Source organism: Peromyscus maniculatus, chromosome 10 (assembly GCF_049852395.1).
Source record: "Peromyscus maniculatus bairdii isolate BWxNUB_F1_BW_parent chromosome 10, HU_Pman_BW_mat_3.1, whole genome shotgun sequence".
NCBI lineage: Eukaryota > Metazoa > Chordata > Mammalia > Rodentia > Cricetidae > Peromyscus > Peromyscus maniculatus.
This window is the reverse complement of record NC_134861.1, coordinates 30,648,212-30,668,529: the sequence shown is the minus strand read 5'-3', so window position 1 is coordinate 30,668,529 and position 20,318 is coordinate 30,648,212. Positions and strand designations below refer to the sequence as shown.

The following is a 20,318-nucleotide window of genomic DNA, read 5'->3' as shown; positions in this document are numbered from 1 at the left end:
TCTCTGTTAGGTTGATCTGTTTATCTTTTTGGAATAAAAAAAATACATTTCCACTGCAGAGTCACATTTAGCTTTTAAGCCTGTTACCATAGCAAGAGCTCTCTATCCCCAGCTTTCCCTGGCTGCATTGTTTATATTCCTTGGCCACTATCTGAGGCATTTCTCTCCTCAGTCTCATGGCACCGCTGTCTACCCCCTCCATTTGTGTTGTTAATGTTGGTGGACAGAACCCTTGAAACCGCACGGAGACTTCATGTGCAGCCCTCTCCCTTCTCCATTTGTAGAAGAGACAAAAACATGTTGATTGGCTGTTTTCTGATGCCAGCTGCACAATGTTCGTAGGCTTGGGACATTCCACTGCTAGTTGTCACACGTGTGTTGAACTGACAGCACCCTGTCTGCGCTGGTAAACAGTGACTCATTCCTTCTGGTCTGCTCTTGCCCCGGCACCATTTCTGGGACTCAGAGCTCGCAGAATGCTTACTCAGTCTTTATTTCTGTTTATTTCCCTATTTGTTTATATCATTCCTGGCCTTGTGGACTCTCATTTTTCCTTTCCTAATTTTTTTTTTTGATTTTGTTTATTTTCTCTGTTCTCTTATTTCTAGTTCAGGTGAACATTTTTCACGGACTTGCCAGTTGAGGAAATTTGTGTGTGTGTGTGTGTGTGTGTGTGTGTGTGTGTGTGTGTGTGTGTGTTTTCACTGAAAGGGAAAGTTCAGCATTGTATTCTTTCCATATATTTCATTTAACTCACATGCTTTTCTGGGAAGACCCCATGTTAAAAACAAACAAACAAACAAACAAACAAACAACGATAATAAAACACTAAAATGATGCTTCATTCCAGCAGCTTATAAAGTGGTCTACCCTTTGTTGGGGTATTAGATGTCACCTAAAGCAATGATCAGTTCAGAAACTAATAGAAGTGAGGGAGGATTGAAGGATTGGAGACCTATGGAGGTAGGACTATAAGTACCAATTCTAAAACAGATGGGCAGTACTTAGAGCAGATATAAGGTAGGCCATAGGAAGAGCTACTGCGTGATTTAGTAGGCTGAGGTTTTTTTCTACTAGGGTACCCAGCTTGGGGGAAGATGGAGCTTGGAATGCAGCTTATAGCTCACCATACCTGACTGGGCCATTTTAATGTGAATAATTGATTAAAACTCTTCTGGGCAAGTCTTCAAGGTATTTCTGGACAAGGTTAACATCTGTACAGTAGACCGAGTAAGGCAATGCACTCCCCACTGCAAATAGGGCTCATCTAATCCATTGATGTCCTAGCAAAATAAAGGTAGAATGAGGGAGAATTCCCTGTCTGTCTTCAAGCTGGGGCAGATTTTTTGATTTCATACTTGGACTCAGACTATAACCCACACTGTTGTTCTCCTGGTTCCCAGATCTTCAGTGTCACATAAGTCAATACTGTTGGCTCTCTAGCAATCAGGTTCAGCTCTTGGGTCTTCTTAGCCTCTGTGATTATATTCTATAATAAATCAGTGTCTGTACATTCTCTATATATACATCCATCTGTCCATCCACCCATCCATCCAGCCATCTACCTGTAGGCCTGTCTACCTGGCTTTGTTTATCAGGAAACCCAGAGTAACCCACAGCTGAACATATCACTGCAGAAAGGCGCACCTATTGCTAGCTCATACAAAGCTTCCTTTATGGATAAACCAGGACTTCAGAGTTGATTTGGGCATGGGTGTGGAAAGATTGGTGGATACAGCTGAAAACTCATGTTTCCCTTTATTTCAGTGTATCTTAGGGGTTGGCGGTGGGGTGAAACTCTGCTTAGCCAGTCTTGCAACTCTAGAGGGACAGACACAAACAGGACCTTAGTTCCTTGACTTGAGAGATGAATCTTTAAAGGGTACTTTGTTGGTTGGAGAGTAACAAAGTAGGGATGAATAATATCCATCAAATACTCAAACTTCACACGTTTAGTCACATACTATAATTTAGAAACATGTTCCCTTCATATTTTGACAGAAGACCTGATTCTTACTGCTCTTTTCATTTTAAAGGCATAGAAACCAGTTGTAACTGGAGGTCAGTTTTCTGTCCTAGTTAAGCTGTGCTCTGGGTTTCTGGTAGCTTGCTATCTTAATTCCACACAATTTCAGATTCTACTGAAATCCTCTGGTCTCAGTTCTTAGAAAATATGGGATGATCTTCTCAGGAACCTGCTTTTCTTAAAGCACCAACATTGGGAATCTGGATGGTATGGAGTGTATGTCTTTTGAAATGAGATCATGGGTCTATCATTACATGTGCTAGTGTAGTTTCCTGCTGTCGTGGTCTGAGGCTTTGTCTACTCTGATAGCTCTACAGATGAGAATCCATACACTTTCAAATGCACCCTGATAGCACGTGGACACATATTAAGTATAGATTCACACACACACACACACACACACACACACACACACACACACACACACACACGACACATATAAACTGTGGCCATTTTATTCAGTGATTTACTAAACGAGTACTCAAACTTTCCTCAGGCCACCATGGTATTACAGAGACCTCTGGAATAGGCCAAATGAGAAGTTTTGTTTGCAGTACCTGAGGTGCTTACCCTCAGCCAGGAGTGAACAAATAGCAGGAATGTATGATGTAATTGGGAATTCTGTGTGCCCCACGCAGAAGATGGAAGTCACCCGGAGAACCCATGTGTTAGTTTGCTTGTGCTTCCCACTACTCTGCTTGGCTTTATGATTCCTTGAACTTTTACAGAAGCTTCCCTCTGGGGCACTGAACGCAAATTAAAGCAACATAGCCATCTACACTTTGAACCAGAAATAACAGCATTGGAGGACCAGCACATTATATTTACAAGCACTAGTAACAGATTCCTGAACAGTTGTCTAAGCAATGGTAAGCCTCACATTCACACATAACCAGAGGAGGGTTGGTAAACATTCTAGGAAGAGAATATTTAAAAGAAAACGACAGAAACAGATCTCAAAAACTGCTTCAGAATTATCTTCCCTGACATATTACTGCTTACTGAAAGGTTCAGCTCTAGGTCGCAAAGCTATGGCCTATTAGGGACAGGAAGAAATCCGATGGCTATTCTTAGGTTTCAAGTGAGCTTTCACTCTCTTTGACAAATGAAAGCAAGGCGAGCCTTACTTTCCAGCTCATATACTCTTGGATGTGATAGAAGCTTGAGCACTCTACAAAAGGATTTCCTCTAAGAGAGGAACACCTTAGATTGTAAGGGATTTTCCTCTAGTTCACTATTGGCTTCTATTTGACTCTGGTTTGTGTTAGTGCCTGACTCTGGTATGCTCACAAATCACCTGGGGCCCTGTTAAAGGGCAGATGCCTCTTCAATAATCCTGAGATACAGGTGGAGAGTGTGACTGCCCAGTGCTGCTGGCCCATGGGCTTGGGAGACCTTGTAAAGACAAAATGAAGTTTCCCTCTCTGGTCTTTTAGTCCCTTTCCACTCTCCCACTGGTGTGATCTCGGGGTGCCTGGGGCTGTCATTTCCCATACCACTCCTCATCTATAACTGAGAGTATTTAAGAGAGCTTTTGCTCACTGTTTTGGCCATTAGATTCAAGAAGAGGGGATCCATTTTCAGTGGTGCTGGTTGGCAATGTTGTCTGTTTTGGTGCTGTGAAGTTGGGACTTCAAGACAAATGAACCAGCCAGCAGCATGGTAGTGCAGAAGCAGGAGCTCCATGTGTCAACATCTCTAATGGGAAGGAATATCCTGGGTTTAGAAACTTCCAGTTCTCCCAGAGAAACCAAAGAGACAAGCCACTACTCCCTCCCTGCTGCATTATTCTGCAACTAGGACTCTTCACTAGGTGGCAAAGTCTAGAGACTCACCTTCTGCTATCCTCAAAGCCTGTTCTTGTTTTTTTATTTGCCTTTTCACTAATGCCCTAAAGTTTTATTTTTTTATTGCTTTTTAAATTTTCATTTACTTTATTTTTCATTTGCTCTTTCACTAATGCCCAAACTCTGTTTCATTGAATTCACCACAGAGGACCTCAGGCTGCCTACTTGGGGGCTCTCAAACCTCTTCTCCCTTTTCTAGCAAATGTGGACATCAGAAGCAACTCCATTACCAGCTGCAAGAGTTTGGCCTGAGCCTCAGACTCCTTCTCTGAAAATGAACTAGTAATGCATCCTGTAGGTGATCACTAAGACTGTGCATTCATTGTTGAGAAAACACTTCTCCAGTCATAGTGTGGCTGTGACACCTTGAGGCAGGGCTGAGTCTGTTCTGAAGGGCACTGAGAAGGACTCCATTTTTAGTCTCCTATTTAACACACTGAATTTTTCGGGGTGGGGGGAACTTGACACAAACATCTTGGTTGATACCACAGCTGTCAGAGCCTGGACTGTTGGAGAAAGAGAGAACAGACTTCCTTCCTAATCTGCCTGATCCACTGTGACTTCTGTATACAAGACAAAACAAAACAGATCTCACACAATGTATGATGAGGTGTGGTGTTTTCACTTGTAACACATGAACCAAGGGACTGCACTCTTCCAGATGTGATGGCTCAGGGTTGGGGACAAGGGGCAGTGGATGAGTTCTGCAGGGATTTTTCCTTGCAAGTCAGCCCTGATAGGTAGGCCCTGCATTTAGCACTCTCTTTTCTCTGTTCCCGAGGTTATGGATTCTCAGAAATGTTCCACGTGATGGGGCCTGCAGGGCTGTGGTGTTGTGTGTGATCTGTTGTTTCCCATATGGAGATCCCTTCAGGAAGCCTCCCTCCTTTTGTGCTTTTCTTGTGTGCACATCAGAGCACAGGCACCCCAGGGACTGAGCTGCAGACACATTTGAACAACTTCTACTGAGCTTCTACAACAAACACTTTACTGGCCAGGTGTGGTAGAGGATTCACTGATGAATGAAATCCTTGCCCTCCGAAAAGGAGGAGGCAGGGTGGGATCAGTAGTCATTCACCAGCCACAGAGCCAGGAGGACAGCAGCAACTAAAGCATGCCTTGTTTTAGGTGGTATTCTACTGGCTTCCTGAAGAGGCTACAAACCTACTGCCTTAAAATAACAGAAATGCAGTCTTTCATAGAAAGGCAGAAATCTGAAACGAATCTCACAGAGTTGAAATGGGTGTATCAGGAGACTGTGTTCCTCTGAAAGTCCCCAGCAGTATCAGTTTCTGACTCTTCCATCTTCCAGTGGCTGCTACAGAGACTGGAGGAGACTTTCAAGGCTCCAGACCCTGCTTCGGTGGTCCCACTGCCTCCTCCTTGTCCCCTGAGATACTGTGATACCATCTCAGACTGTCTCTTCCCAGATTGGTTGAGACTAAGGATGGGAGGGTGTGTTCCTTTTTGCATCATTGTGACCATATCTAGCAAGAAGAAACATGGGAAGATGGGGGATATTTTGGCTCATAGTCTTAGCAAGTCCATCGGGCACAGAGGGCATAATTCTGGACTCAATTGGGTGTCAAAGGTGAACAGTAATGCATTTGTGCTGAGTTTTGCATGTTTCCTGGGAAATTGACTCTTGGTGAAACAAGACAGAATGTTTCTATACTTGCCTGTGCTTCTGGGCTCAACACAGATAAAGTGAAGTCTGTTCTGTCTTACCATGCAGATTGCTTTTATCTGGCATCATTGGCAGAAATCCTGTCAACTGAAGGCATTTTGCAGAGATTTTAGGCTAAGTCATTATAGTCACATTTTATCCTAATTTTAAACAATTTTGAAAAGGTTCCAACTGTTTACCATTTCTCCATCTTCCCCCCGAAACAATTAATTAATTACTAAACAGTATGTATAATTAATTACTTAACAGTAATTAATATTTTCAAAATTAAGAGGGCTTGTGCATATGTTGTGGGTTGTAATGTCTTCCAAACAGAGAGAATAAAAGAACCCAGACAAAGAAAAGTCCCTGGAATGCTTGTTCCCTTCAACCTTATTCTTTTCTCCTTTTTAAATTCAGTTAGGAAGTGGATCTTGTCTTTAAGGAGTTAGGGGTTCACAGAGGGAAAACACAGTTTCTTAGCTGGCCTACTATTGGGTGACTTAGACATTAGACCTTTCTTCCCCACAGTCCTGGAGCCTGTGAAGTCTAAGGTTAGGGGTCAGGAGTAGAAGTGGGCTCTGCTGAAAGTGTTCCTCAAGACGGGCACTACAAAGGATGGATGCACGGCGAAGGAGTAGAAAGGACACCAGGTAAGCCTGAGGAGTAAGCTGTTGTCCGGGGATAAATATCATGGTGGTTCCAAGGCCCAGACAAGAAGCTGCCCCTGGGCACTGTGATCAGTGGGCTTGACTTCAGAGTCCCCAATGACAGCACTTAAATACTTCATCCCTATGATGGCCTAAGTGCCAGTAACTCCAGATGGTTCATTTAAGAACAAGTAGCAAGATTCAGAATTCTCCATCTTCCATTTTCTCTTTCCATCCCCAAACTGGTCTGAGGCACTGTCTTGAAAACCTTCTGTGCATTTATTGGAGAGACAGGAAAGTATCAAGAAAATTGCATGGGATGTAGTCAAGACCATCACAGCAGGGAGAGACTGGAGAAGTTACCTGAAGTGAAAGGGTGGGATGGTTGTGGACCAAGGTGAGCAGTGGGAGGTGCTGGAGGACTAGCTGAGGCTTGGTCTCTGTCTAAGAATGCTGCCTGACCTCCTACAGTCAGGCTCCTTCCCTCTGCAAACAGGAGAGGGGAGCCACCTTCTCGGTTTATTACAGTGCCTCCATGTCCCAAGAAAGATTTCTGGGTTGTAAATCTGACCAAAAGTTGGTGGGGAGGAGAATTAGATCCCAGTGTGTGAGAGAATGTTGGAGGAAGTACATGCCGTGAGAAGGGAGGTCAAGGGCTCAGATATAGAAGCCTTTGGAAAGTCAGTTACATGGTGGGTGGGGGTGGGGGACAGGGAGATGTCTTGGTCGGGGGCAGCAGTACGGCCGGCCTTCCATTGGTATCTAGAAAGCAAAAGTCTCAGTCCCTAACTCATCATCTTTTACTAGGTGGCAGCTGTAAAGAGGACACACACTGCCTTGCTGGTGGGACAGTGATTGAAATCCTCATGGTGAGGGAAGCCCGGGGTGGGATAGGGGTATGATTTTGTAAATTTCCAGTCCTGTCAGCTTCCCAGAAATGATGTTGTCAGGGACTTGTGCAGGACCTTTAGGAAAATAGGTTATTTTCAGCTCAAAGAGGGTTGCACTCTACTTAACCAGAGGCTAGCCCATGCATAGAATCCACAGAATTTCCTTCTGGATAGGACCATCCAGGCCCGCCCAGCCCGCTGCGGCCTGCAGCACGGGGAGAGGAAAGATCGGATCCATCGGTATTTGTTGGTATTTCAGCTGTCTGTGGGAGAGCCTGGCTTTGCTCAGGCAGGGGGTGTGCGGACCTTAAATCCAGGTCCCAGAAGAAGCAGAAGTTATTTTCTAAAGGCCTTGATGTTTCTCAAATGAAAATTTAAAAGGCTCAGTACTTCTCTCTTCTTCATAAGATGGTGAGTTTTTAGAGAAAACAAAGGCCTGGGGGTGGGGTGGATGTTCCCAAAGAACTAGGTTCAGCAGCTGCTTTTCTGAGCGTCAGGATTTTGTGACCTTGGTACTGGCTTTTTCCCTCTTCTCCAGTCCCGCCAAGTGTATCTAGCTAGTTATCCCATAGATCTTGTTCTCATGTTTTCTGCATCTCCAATTCTTCCAAGTACTGAATGTCTCTCATTTTGGTCAGCAGGCTGTCTCCCCTGCCTGGTAACTAGTCTGGCTTGCAGAGATGGAAGGGAGGGGACCACCTTCAGTCACTTGGTGGCGCGCTCGAGCCTCGAAAGGCCCTGGCGACTCCTGCTCCGCACCTGCTCTCGACTCCAGCCCCACCCGCATCCCTGCGCTCTGAGAGCCGCGCCCCCAGCCATCCCTAGCTGCCGAGCATCGAGTGCTCAGGGTCCCGGGAAGCAGCCTGAGTGGTAGCCGCTTCTACCCCTTGCTAGAGGCGCTGCGGGATGCTGGCGCCCGGGGCGCCAGCCTCCTCCCCCTGCGGCTCCCCAACCCTCCCCCCTCTTCCGGTGGGCTCTGAAAACCCAAGGCTTCTCCGAACAGTTTAGGATCAGCTGCAGGAGGACTACAGCCAGCCGGCGGCGCCGAGCCTACCGGGAAGGGCAGCGGCGCGGCGTGCTAAAGCCTTCCTGGGAAGGCCGGGCGCTCCGCAAGCCCTGGGCAGCTAGGAGAGCAGCGGAGTCCTGGGCTGAGCAAGGGGGGTGAGAAGGGCGTGTGCGTGCGTGTGACAGAGAGCCGTGGTGGTGGTGGTGGGTGGCGACTGTCTCGATCTGGGCGGAGGAGAGGGCAGGGGACCGAGGCAGAGCCCTCTGGGTGTCCCCGCCCGCTCCCGCTCCCCGGCGCCCTTCACCATGGACTTGAGTGGAGTTGGGATGGACCACTGCAGCCACCCGCGGCTGGCTGTCGGGCCCCGGGATTCGGCAGGTGCGCGCGCGCGGATGGCGAGGTAGGATGGCCGCGCAGCGCGATCCCTGCCGTCCCCACTCATCGGTCCCCGGGCGGTGCCGCTGACTCTCGGAGCGCACAGCGGTGTGGGCGGAGGCCGCCCAGCCGCGCCCGCGCCTTAGCCAGTCACTTCGCCTCTTCCACCCACTCGCACCTGCCGCCGCGCGGATACCATGTCGAAGGCAACTGGAGGCGCGGCGCCGGCGGCGGAAAGTTGTCCCTCGGCTCCAGCGGGCGTATCGACAGCCCCGGGCGTGGAGGATTTGTCTAAAGTGACGGACGAAGAGCTGCTGCAGTGGAGCAAGGAGGAGCTGATCCGCAGCCTGCGGCGCGCGGAGGCCGAGAAGGTGAGCGCGATGCTGGACCACAGCAACCTCATTCGGGAGGTCAACCGCCGCCTGCAGCTGCATCTCGGCGAGATCCGAGGGCTCAAGGTGAGCATTGGGCCTGCCTGGCGATAAGGCCGGGCTGGGAGGGGCAGGGATCTGGGAGTGGGACTGGGGGTGGGATGGGGTGGGGGGGGCAGTCAAACTTTCGCCCCTCGGTCAACAGGTGAGCTTCCCCTTTCTCCTAGTAGCATCCCTTGTCCCCATCTCCAGCCCTTAAGAAAGTTTTCCAAACTTTAGAGGCTTTTGCCTCCCTTCATATTGGGGACTTACAAGCATCTGGTTTTCTCTTTGACTCTTCTGATACTAGGGGAGCAAGAGCCAAGGGTGCCAGAATTCAGGGAGGGACACGGGGGGCACGGGGAGCTTAGAAAGTCGATACGTTAGCAATTAGGTTACAGTCCCCCGCGGGAGAGGACTAGTGAGCTTGCCACCCCAGGCGCCTTCGCCTTTAGGGGTCTAGTGTGGCTGCTCTGGCGCCACTAGCTTTCTAGTGAACAGAGGGCAAAGAAAGGGCACCGCTGCTGGGAACCGGAGAGAAGGAAGCATCGGGCTCTACCCGAGAAGCCCGTGTGAGTGTGTGGTGTGCGAGTGAGCCTGATTTCTGCCTTCAAGTCTTAACTAGCTCCCATGATTTCCTTCGCCCAAGGTTGGCGTCACCTGGAGTTGCTTTCCTTCCCTGCGCTAGTCACTCCGGATTTCACATTGATTTTATTAAGCGTGGGTGGGGACCACTGTAGAAGGCGCCGGTAAGTGTCCTTAGTGATGCTTTGTTTTTGAGCTAGGTCTACCCCCAAACCCATGAACTTTCTTTTATCTTTGGAGAGCTCTAATGTGCTAGCCAGGCTGCCACAGACCCACCGGGAACCGCCCTGCCGCTGTGCACTGCAAACTTCCTCTGCTCACAGCTCGCCTGGTGCCTTCTGGTATTCCTTCCTCTCATTGTTCTGCTTTTGTTTATAGGAAGCCAGACACAAACGAAATACAAGTAGGAACCCCAGGGACCAAATTCCCTCCAGGCACAAACTGTTCCTGTCTCTCCCTTCTCCCACTGTTTCTTAATTGCCCCAGCTCTACAGCTCTGGGATTCTGGAGTACTGAGGAATGGGAAGGGCCAGATGCTCCCCGCTCACCTATGTGCGAGCCCAAGTGGAAATGACTCCCTCAGGTCCAAACCCAGTGTCACACACTCCCTAGTGTGGGAACAGATAGGAATATTCCCACAGTCAAAATCTTTCTCGTTTTAATTCATTACTAATGGATTATTTATTAAGTACCAGACTCCTAGGGGAAATGAGAGGAAGGCTAGAATAGAAGGAATATGGTCTTGGAAGTAAGGACCTTCGTCTACCAGGGAGGCAAGCTTGTGTAATTAATTTCTCAGATCCTTGTTTTGTTGATTAATAAAATATGGATGATAAGATCTACTTCCTAAAGGTGTTGTGAAAATAAGGCACAACACTGTAGAGGGAAGGTTTGATGCTGAAATTGACTGCAAAATATGGTAGTTATTGTCATCAGGAGAAAGCATCCGTGTAGAACCATGTGCCTCTAGGAGCTGGGTGTCTTAGGCAAGACTGGGCAATAGGATTTGTTTGTGGTGCTCTGGTTTATTCTTCTTTCATGGTTTGAAACACAATGTGTATTGGAAAAGTTTTTTCATTAACTTCCTAAAGGTTTCATTCCGATAAAGAACTAATGTTAATAACTCAAGAAATCCTTGGAAGGTCTTTTAGGTTGTGCACAATGTGTGCAGGTCTAGGAGAGAGGGCGGAGGAGTGGTGTCAGGCCACATTATCTGCTCAGTCCCTCCAGTGGCCTCATTTAGAGAAATAGAGATTGGGTCAGTTAAAGCAATTTTACCCCGAGTAGTAAACTTCAAGGTCTGGATTCATGACCCGATATTACAAGGTTTTGTAGGCTACCTCCTTATCCAGTTCAGAAGCGATTGAGGCTGGTCCCTATGATGTTCTTTTGTGGCTTGGATTCCAGAACCCTGACTAGCGGTGACCAGGGAATGAAGGAATGACAATATGCAGACACACTCAGAGAAGCTGGGATCTGGTGGGACGAACTCACTCTGATGGAAGAGTGGAGCCACAGCATCCTTCAATCTCAGTGCGTTTGTCATATACAGTTCAACAAGGAGGCAGAGTTATTGTATATAGGGAAATGAAGAGGTGAGGTTATTATATGTAGCTTAACAAGGAGGAAGGTTCGGCTAATCTCTGCAGGAGGTGTTTTTGTATGGGAGCAGTCTTCAGGCTGTGAACACCTGGGGAAGGGAGAAAACTACAGTGATATTTCTGCACACACTGACATTTTTGATATATTTGTACCTGAGGAAGTCTTTGCCATCCTTTTGAGCCTCACCTGGGGAGAGTTTGCCACTCCCATGGGGCCATATTATTAGGGCCCTTGACATGGCCATGCCCATGTTAACAGCACACATTCACTCAGGAGACCACTAACTCCTTCCTTACAGGTCATTTTCTATCGCAAATTCTGCTTCCTTCTTGCGGTAAACATGGTAGTCTCCAGGCCTTTTGTCCACCCTGGGTACACTGTGGTTTGAAGTCTCTTCGAGGCCAGTGTTCCCCCTTCTGTTCACCAGTTGGGATGAGAGCTTCCTTGGATTCCATAGGGAGCCAAGAATATGCTTGATTGAATGAACAATGGGTATATTTTCTTATTTTTTGTCTTAACTGGAAGAAAGTGATTCCATTTGGGGGTCCTCTGAGGGCCTGGCACTCTTGAAAACTGCAAATGTTGAGTAACTGGGATGACAACACCTGTAGCCTGACTTTAAAAATCATATCTAACTATTTTGAAGTGGTTAAGTGGGAGTGCCATTGTACAGTTTGGTCAGCTTAGGGAAACTGTTGGCCTCTCAGCCTCAATCTTCCAATCTGCCAAATGGGGATTTTGATAGTATCTGAGGTTTTATGAAGATTAAACATTGCACATGTACAGAGAGACCGATGGGTTGAGAATGCTTTCTCAACAGAGTAATGTTTAGAAAAGGCTTAGTAGATGTTCTGTGTCCAGTGTGTGGATCCGGAAGACATGGTGAAGGGTTTTGTTAGAGTTGTGGTGCTGTGAAGAACTGAAAACCATCTTTTTGTACTGCTGAGCCTGGCCCAGGTGGGGACTGCTCTGGAGGAATTAATTGAGTAGCTACAGCTGTGTTGCACTTATTAATTTTATCACTTGCTCAGTTGCTGTGTGAAACACCCTGGTCACAGCAGTTTGTAGAAGAAAGAGTTTATTTGTACTTATGATTCCAGGGAGATAAGAGTCCCTCAGGCATGGTGGCAGGAGCAGGAAGCTGAGAACTCACATCTTCAACTGCGAGCACAAAGCAGATAATGGAGATAACAGGCGGAGGAGGAGTGAGCCCACCTCCCGTAACACACTTCTCCAGCAAGGTCATAACCATCTCCCAGATAGGAACATCAATCGGAGGTTTGTTCAGAGCCTGGGGGTGGGGACATTCTCATTCAAATCACTGTACTCCTTAACCCCCCACATCTGCAGAGAACATAAAGAACCACATGAAAACGATTTTCTTGTACCAGAGACACAGCTTTTAGTAGGTTGAAATCTTGAGTGATTTAAACTTTTAAAAGGCTACTTTAGGCACTTTAGAGTAATATCTTGTGGCCTGTGGAGATGTTAAAAGGACATTTTTTTAAAAGAAAGTCTATATCTTAATGTGCCAGATTTGAAGAAGCTAGTTCACAAGGTTATTGGTTCAAGTTGGTTGCTTATCTGTCCATCAAAGGTGAAGAAAATAGATCAACATTGGAAGCAAATAATATTCTCAAGAACAGGAAGCAGGAGCTATGGAAGACATAAATGGACCCACGCTGCTGGACCACCTACTCTGGAATGTTGGAAAGCGTCCATTTCAGTTCTTAAGGAAAAGCCTATGATAATAGCAATCCTGTACATTATCATTCTAGATAAGTCAAAACAGCCACAGCATAGACACATCCAAGTGTTTTCAGGTGGAAATGCACTCAGATGAAGAACAACACAACTTGAACTTCATCTCAAATGCCTTGGTGGGACTAAATGTTGATTAATTTTTAAAGCTTATCAAGATTGAATTTGTTTGGTATCATTTTCTCTGAATACCCAGAACTTCTGATTCTTCTAAACCATCAATATCAAGTGATAACTTACCGCATTCTACTGTACATCCCAATAGAATAGGGTCCAACTGAAAACAGCATGGAATTCCTTCTGGGTAACTACAGCTGTAGCTTGTTTGGTCCATAGACCTAGAGTTTTAAAGAAGACGGACACTGAGATGTTCATAAATATATACTGTGTCCACTGTATGTGTCCATGTAGCAAAGCATGGCTGCTGGTGCAGTAAATCAGAAAGTCTAGGTTTAATCTGAGCAGAGCATTCCTGGGTGGTCCCAGGGGAAGAGGAGAAGCCATGAGGGGAACCAGGAGGGCAAGTCCATGGGCCATACCTTAAATATCCTCTGGGAGTGGAGCTGCTTGGCGGGCTTTCTCAGGGGTGGGGTCTAGGGGGAGAGGGAGGTGGGACTGAGGTGAGGCTTCCCCCTAAACATAAACAGAAACTTCAGACATCTGATTTTCACATTGTCAGAACTGTACATGAGGCAGGTGATGAAGGTGATGTCTAGTGAATGCTCAAGTATGCTAAAGGCGTTAAGCATTGGATTGAAGTGTCATCTCATCATGGGTGATGTTATGGTACTAGGGGGACACTTCTCAGAGGAATCTCTCATTTTGTGCAAGTTCATATCGAGAAGGAGATATCTTCTACTTGGAATGCATAAACATAATTGGGTATAAAAGGGATTTGTTTATTAATTTTTCCTGGCGAAGAGAGGTACCTGAGGTGTTTCATGAGTGACTCAACATGCAGAAAGTGTTTTTGAAGACCACTCTGGCAAGGAGTGCTTGTATTAGAGTTAGTGAGGGAAGACAGAGGATGGTAAATGAAGGCAGGGGTCGTCCCCCCCACTCGCCCCCGTAGCATTTTTCATACATGGTACTACGGTCTGGACTGGCTTTTTGTTACCACTTTTACTAGAGCAGCTTTAGGATCTTAGGTTCTAGGGCTTCTTGAATGTTCATGAACACATTTCTAACACTTGCATTAGTGCATAGTCCGTGGCTACTAACTTTTTGTGAATGAATGAATGAATGAATCATTATTCATGCTGGAGAAGTGCACAGAGACAGAGCATTTGAAGCTCTGTGAGACTTGAGGAACCCTGTATCCTAAAGGCAATGGGAAGCTACCAATGTGATTCATGGTGGGAGTAAGAAGTTTAAATTTTGGAGGTCCAAACTCCAAAGATTTGTTTGGCTCCAAGGAGAGGTGATGGGGAAGACCCCGTGTTCTTACAAAGAGTAAAAGGTGGAGGTGGCATTTGCTGAGGGTGCGGTTTGGGGAGGAGAATTATAATAGCAGCAGCTCTGGTTTATGGTAAATGTTGAGCTTGGGTGAATTCCCAGCGGTTATGGTCAGGAAGGGTGGATACGGTGGACTAGTTTGCCACCAGGGGGCACTGTGCTTTTCCCTGGGGCTTGGGGGGATGGGGCAGCTCACACCCTGTGAGTCTGGAAACTTCACAGCAGCTCTTTAAAGAAATGCTGCCTCGGCCTCTCCACTGTCACAAGGCATAAACAACTTTCTTTTCCTCTTCTCTTCCTTTTTCTCTCACTGGCCTGAAACTCACGGTGTGGCCTAGAATAGCTTTGAAGTCCTATGGAGGCTTCTGCTTCTGCCTCCCAGGTTGCTGGATTACCTGTGTAAGCCACCATGCCACCATCTTCGTCTCTGAAGTGTAGGCCACTAATTTCCTGCCAAGGCTGCTCCCCAGCTGCTGGCAGAATCAAGCTCCTGGAGGCCCAGGTGCTTCTGTAAAAGGGTCATAATTATTATCCCCTAAACTCTGGGGTGAAAAACTGAATAAAATAACTGTTAGAGTATGCTTTAGGGAACACAACCAGTACCTATAGTTTAACTTCATGGATATCTGCAATCTTTCAACTTTCTGTGGTACCTGACGTACAGTGGTTCTCAACCCTCCTAATGCTGTGACCCTTTAATATGGTTCCTCATGTTGTTGTGACCCTCAACCATAAAATTGTTTTCATTGCTACTATATATCTATAATCTTGCTACTGTTATGAATCATAATGTAAATGCTTTTAGAGCTAGAAGTTTGCCAAAGGGGTTGTGACCCACATGTTGAGAACCTATGTAAGGATTCTCCGGTTCTGGGGCTTTCCCTGCAAAGGTCTAGGCCCGGTGCCACCTCTTCTGTTTGCCTCCATTGAACTCCCGTCTCTCTTTTCAGGATATTAACCAGAAACTCCAGGAGGACAACCAGGAACTGAGGGACCTGTGCTGTTTCCTGGATGATGACCGGCAGAAAGGCAAAAGGGTGTCCCGGGAGTGGCAGAGATTGGGTCGCTACACGGCTGGGGTGATGCACAAGGAGGTGGCCTTGTATCTGCAGAAGCTGAAGGAGCTGGAGGTGAAGCAGGAGGAGGTGGTAAAGGAGAACATGGAGCTTAAGGAGCTCTGTGTGCTGCTGGATGAGGAGAAGGGTGCAGGATGTGCAGGCAGCCGCTGCTCCATCGACAGCCAGGCCAGCCTGTGCCAACTGGTGGCCTCCGCCGCACCCTATGTGCGGGACGTGGGTGATGGCAGCAGCACCTCCAGCACCGGCAGCACCGACAGTCCTGACCACCACAAACACCATGCCAGTGGGGGCAGCCCTGAGCATCTACAGAAGCCCCGAAGCGAGGGCAGCCCAGAGCATACCAAACACAGGAGCTCCAGCCCTGAACATCTGCACAAACCCAGGGCTTCTGGGACCCCAGATCACCCCAAAGCACTGAAAGGACCTAGCCCTGAGCACCACAAGCCCTTGTGCAAAGGCAGCCCGGAGCAGCAGAGGCACCCACATTCAGGGAGCAGCCCGGAAATGCTGCCCAAACACGTGCTGAGTGGAAGCCCTGAACATTTCCAGAAGCACAGACCAGGGGGCAGCCCAGAACATGCCAGGCACAGCGGAGGGAGCCCTGAGCATCTCCAGAAACACGCCCTCGGTGGGAGCCTGGAGCACCTCCCCAGAGCCAGGGGAACAAGCCCAGAGCATCTCAAACAACATTACGGGGGCAGCCCTGATCACAAGCACGTAGGTGGCGGTGGAGGCAGCGGCGGGGGCAGCAGGGAGGGTACCCTCCGACGGCAGGCTCAAGAGGACTCAACACCCCATCACCGAAATGTCTACAGTGGCATGAACGGTGGGTCAGTACGCGCTGGGGAACTGCTTTCCTCGGGAACTCAGCAGACCCCTGTGAATTCAGAGGTGCTCTCCCGCAGTATTAGGAAGGGGAGTACAGGCTAAGTGTGGGTAGGTAGGACACCTGACATTTCCCTGGGATAATGATCATGCGTTTCTTCTCCACTCTCCCCATATTTATTTTATCTTAAATAGCCTGAAGGTGCTTGGGTGTGAGGGTAGGGAGGAGAGGTGAACTGTCCATCTTGGGCTGCTGAGTTGCCAGGGTGAAATCTGTACTCTGTTGGATAGAAATAGATTCATTGACTCTGTCCTTGAACGTTTTCCTATCTGTTTGCTGTTTGCTACCAGGGATCATTTGTGGCATGGCTTCCAGATGATTTTGAAATCCAGCGAATAGCTTATGTATAGGAAGAAATGAATATTTAAACACAACAAAGAAATTTCATGTCCCTAAACAGACTCCGTGGTTTTTGCTTAAGAACTTGTGCATGTACCTTTATCTTGGAAATTTTTAAAAATTTTCTGTCGGTTTGGAGGTGGTGGCATCAATCTGTGACCTTTATTTGCATTTAAAATGCAGCAAATGATTCCTTCCCTACTCGGAACCTATCAGCCTCTTCTCCACAGTCTCAGCCATATTCCAACAGGATGTACTTGCACTGCAGGAGATGTCTTTCTGGGTCATTTAAGTGTGCCTGTTTAAAATGTGCACTGTCTGGAAGCTGGAAAGCGGAACACCCACTGTATTTGCTGAGGCAACATTATACTAGCACTTTTAAACCTTTTGGAAGAGGCTTAATTTTCTGCATCTTGGTTCTGAAATCACTTTGAACCTGAAAAAGAAATCATTTCTTAAAGAAAATAAAAAAAGCCTAACTCCCCCCATAGTTCTGTGTTATCTATGGTTGGGTTGGAGTGGACGTGATTGGTTTTTATCAACTGTCATTTTTCTATTCAAGATATCTGAAATTTATCATTTTATTTGAAAACTGCTCTAGAGTCTGTGGGCATCCAGCTCCAAGCAGGGGTGGAGGCGGCAGCCAGTTTTAGCAATGACACAAAAGGGTAAATTTTCAATATTGTGCCTGGGGATTTACCTGTTGGGTTCCATTTCATCCTAATCCGTCTCTCTAGTGCTGAAACTGACTCTGGAAGCTTGCCTTCCAGTGTATCCAGTGTTCTTTTGAGTGAAAAGGGAGCCGTGGGGGGATTCAAAGCTGCAGGTTTCTTTGTTGTTCACATTGAGAGGTGGCTGGGAGAAGCCAGTCCCCTGTTGTGGTGCCCTGATGGCTGCTGGCAACTTGGCCCTGCAGCCCAAAGTCATTTAGAAAGACAATTTGGTTGCTGCTGTCTTGAGTTGGGTCACTCTTTTTTTTTTTGGTTTTTCGAGACAGGGTTTCTCTGCGTAGCTTTGCGCCTTTCCTGGAACTCACTTGGTAGCCCAGGCTGGCCTCGAACTCACAGAGTTTCGCCTGGCTCTGCCTCCCGAGTGCTGGGATTAAAGGTGTGCGCCACCACCGCCCGGCTTAGTTGGGTCACTCTTTATGATACTTGTCTTCAGGGGCCACCATGGGTTAATGGGAAGGTAAACTTAATGACTTTTCCATTTCTTGATTAGCTTTTAATGAGCTTGAGAAGTAACTCTGTGTACTATTTTAAGGAAACTTCTTAAAAAAATACTGAGGGACAAGTGATTCACTTACAAAATGGTTATTTAAATAAAGAACTACAGTTCATTTTTTATCTTATTATGCTTAAGACATTACTCTTTTCATTTACAAATATTATTGTATATATTTATTGGGTAAAATGTGGTGGGTTGATATTGTATATACAATGTGGCATGGTTAAATCAATCTAAATAGCATATCCATTACCCAGCTCACAGATCATGTTTGTGTTGGGACATTTGAAGTTTGCCTTTTTAGTTATTTTGAGATACACAATCCTTTGCTAGTGCCTGTGGCCATCCTGCCTATGCCTCTGCCTACTCCTTCTGTCTCTTCCGACTCAGTGGCAGAGTGTTTGTGTAGTGAGTACAAGGTCCTGAGTTTGATCATCAGCTTTGAAAACAAAATCAATGGATCAAATATGTGTGTCTATTCTTGGAGTTTCCTATCTTGTTCCATTGGTCAATGTGTCTTTTAAAAAGTTTTTTATTGTACTATGTTGTTTTTATTATAATATTTTTTAAAATTGAATGTGATGCCTCTAGCTTTGTTTTTTTTAAATATTATTTTGGATATTCAGGATCATTTATATATTCATTTTAATTTAAGATTTTTTTGACTATTTCTTTGAAAAAACGACATTGAGATTTTGGTAAAGATTATGTTGATTCTTTCAAAAGCTTGTAGTGGTTTTACAGTATTAATTGTTCCAATCCATGATTATAGAATATCCTTTAGTTTACCTTTATTTTTCTTCAATTTATTTCATTAATGTTTTATAGTTTTCAATATACAGACCCTTTACCTCCTTAATTGTGTGTATGTATGTGGTGGTGCAGGCACAGATGTGTTCCTATACTGAGTTTGGAGGAAGGACATTAGGAGTCATACTGTATCCCTCTCCTTATTTCCCTGAGACAGGGTCTCTTATTGAACCTGGAGCTAGGCTGTGACCATCTGTTTCTGTATCCCACCTCTGCCCCCCAGTGCTGGGATATATCTGGCTTTTTATGTGGGTGATGGAGATTAGAACTAAGGTCCTTATGCCTGCTTAGCAAGCGCTGCTACCCACTGAACCATTTTACCAGATCCTCTTTCTTTAAATTTATATAGCTCTTTTTGCTATTTGTTATTGTTTTTCCTAGTATAAATAGGATTCCCCTCCCCCTTAATTTCTTTGTTGAATAGCTGCTAGTAGTTAATAGAAATGTTTCTTATTTGGGGTCACTGGGTTTATGTCCTTCAAGGTCACCTAATCTGATTACCAGGTCTAACATGTTTTTGTAGATACTTTAGAAATGTCTCTATAAAAAATCATGTTACCAGTAAATCCAGGCAATTTCATTTCTTCCTTTCTTAATAGGGTGTCTCTTATTTGTACCTGGGCAAGACTTTCGGTCCTGTGATAAACAGTCATGAGCGTGGGCATCTTAGAGGAAAGCGTTTACACTCCTCGGCTGAGAATGGTTGTAATGCTGCCCTTTATTGTGCTGGAGTGCATTTCTTCTCTAATCCATTGGCTTCCTTTTTTGAAAAGAGGTTAATTTTTGTCAAATGCTTTTAAAGATGATATCAGATAAGACTCATCATTACCTGAATTTAGTTAAATTTGGTGGGCCAAACAAATGATTTTAAAAATATAACAGTATAATAATTTAACTATAAATCATTATAGTTAAATTATTTATAGTTATAAACAATTTAACTATAAATCATTGTAATGGTACCATTATTGAAAAATTTCATATGTAGTTCAATTCTTGTGTCTAAATATTTTCATTTTTAAGTAATGGCACTTCTGCTAAGAGTTGATATCCTCACCACAGTGTGATTCAAGCACATTTGCATTGCATTTTTATTTCAGTAATTAATTGGAAAATGAAGTGGCACAATGAGATATTTCCGGATCATCAACCTGTAAACTTGGGCATTGGTAGCTTGTATTTATTCTGCCATTACAAATTAATTTTTGATATGGATGGTAAAACATACTTCCCTCTACTTTTAAATCCACACACAATTTGTTGTAATCATTGGTGTATGAACAGATAAGAAGCAGCCAGGAAGTTAATCCTGAATTGCAGATTGACTGAGTCATTTCCAGAGCCACTCTGTTTGGGGTTGGTGTGAAATATGAGTGCTGTGGATTAAGCTCTTGCATATTTTTGCATGAACAAAAAGCTGGTGAAAGCAAGTGAGAAGGTGGTTTGAACTGTGGTAGCTGAAACAGGTAAACTGCCTGCAGGGTGTTGCATTCCCACAACCACACCCATGCATACTGAGGAAATCTTCCTGAAAACATCTCAGCTGACTGTACCTCCAACATCTTTAAATTCTCTCATGCTTTCAGTTATAAACTCTGGAGTCATTGAACTTTATCTATTAGTTTCCTTTGGTTGCATAGTTGATGTAATCTCCAAGTAGAATGCACAGGTAAATTTTAGATAACATTTTATCTCTAAGTTCTT

The 20,318-nt window shown here is 45.7% G+C and overlaps 1 protein-coding gene across 8 annotated transcripts in view; it reads left to right on the top strand.

The window, feature by feature from the left end:
• The first annotated feature begins 7,894 nt into the window (after window positions 1-7,894).
• Ccdc85a (coiled-coil domain containing 85A) overlaps window positions 7,895-20,318 on the top strand; it is a 274,837-nt gene continuing 262,413 nt past the window's right edge. For 3 of the 8 annotated variants that reach the window (XM_076546136.1, XM_015988664.3, XM_015988663.3), the window contains exons 1-2: window positions 7,896-8,918; window positions 15,224-16,178. In XM_076546136.1, coding sequence (XP_076402251.1) covers window positions 8,658-8,918; window positions 15,224-16,178 — 1,216 coding nt within the window. In that variant the 5' untranslated portion in view covers window positions 7,896-8,657. Of the gene's footprint in view, window positions 8,919-15,223; window positions 16,179-20,318 lie in introns of all 8 variants that reach the window. The other 5 variants (XM_076546137.1, XM_042285530.2, XM_006995125.4 and 2 more) reach the window with 3 other exon arrangements.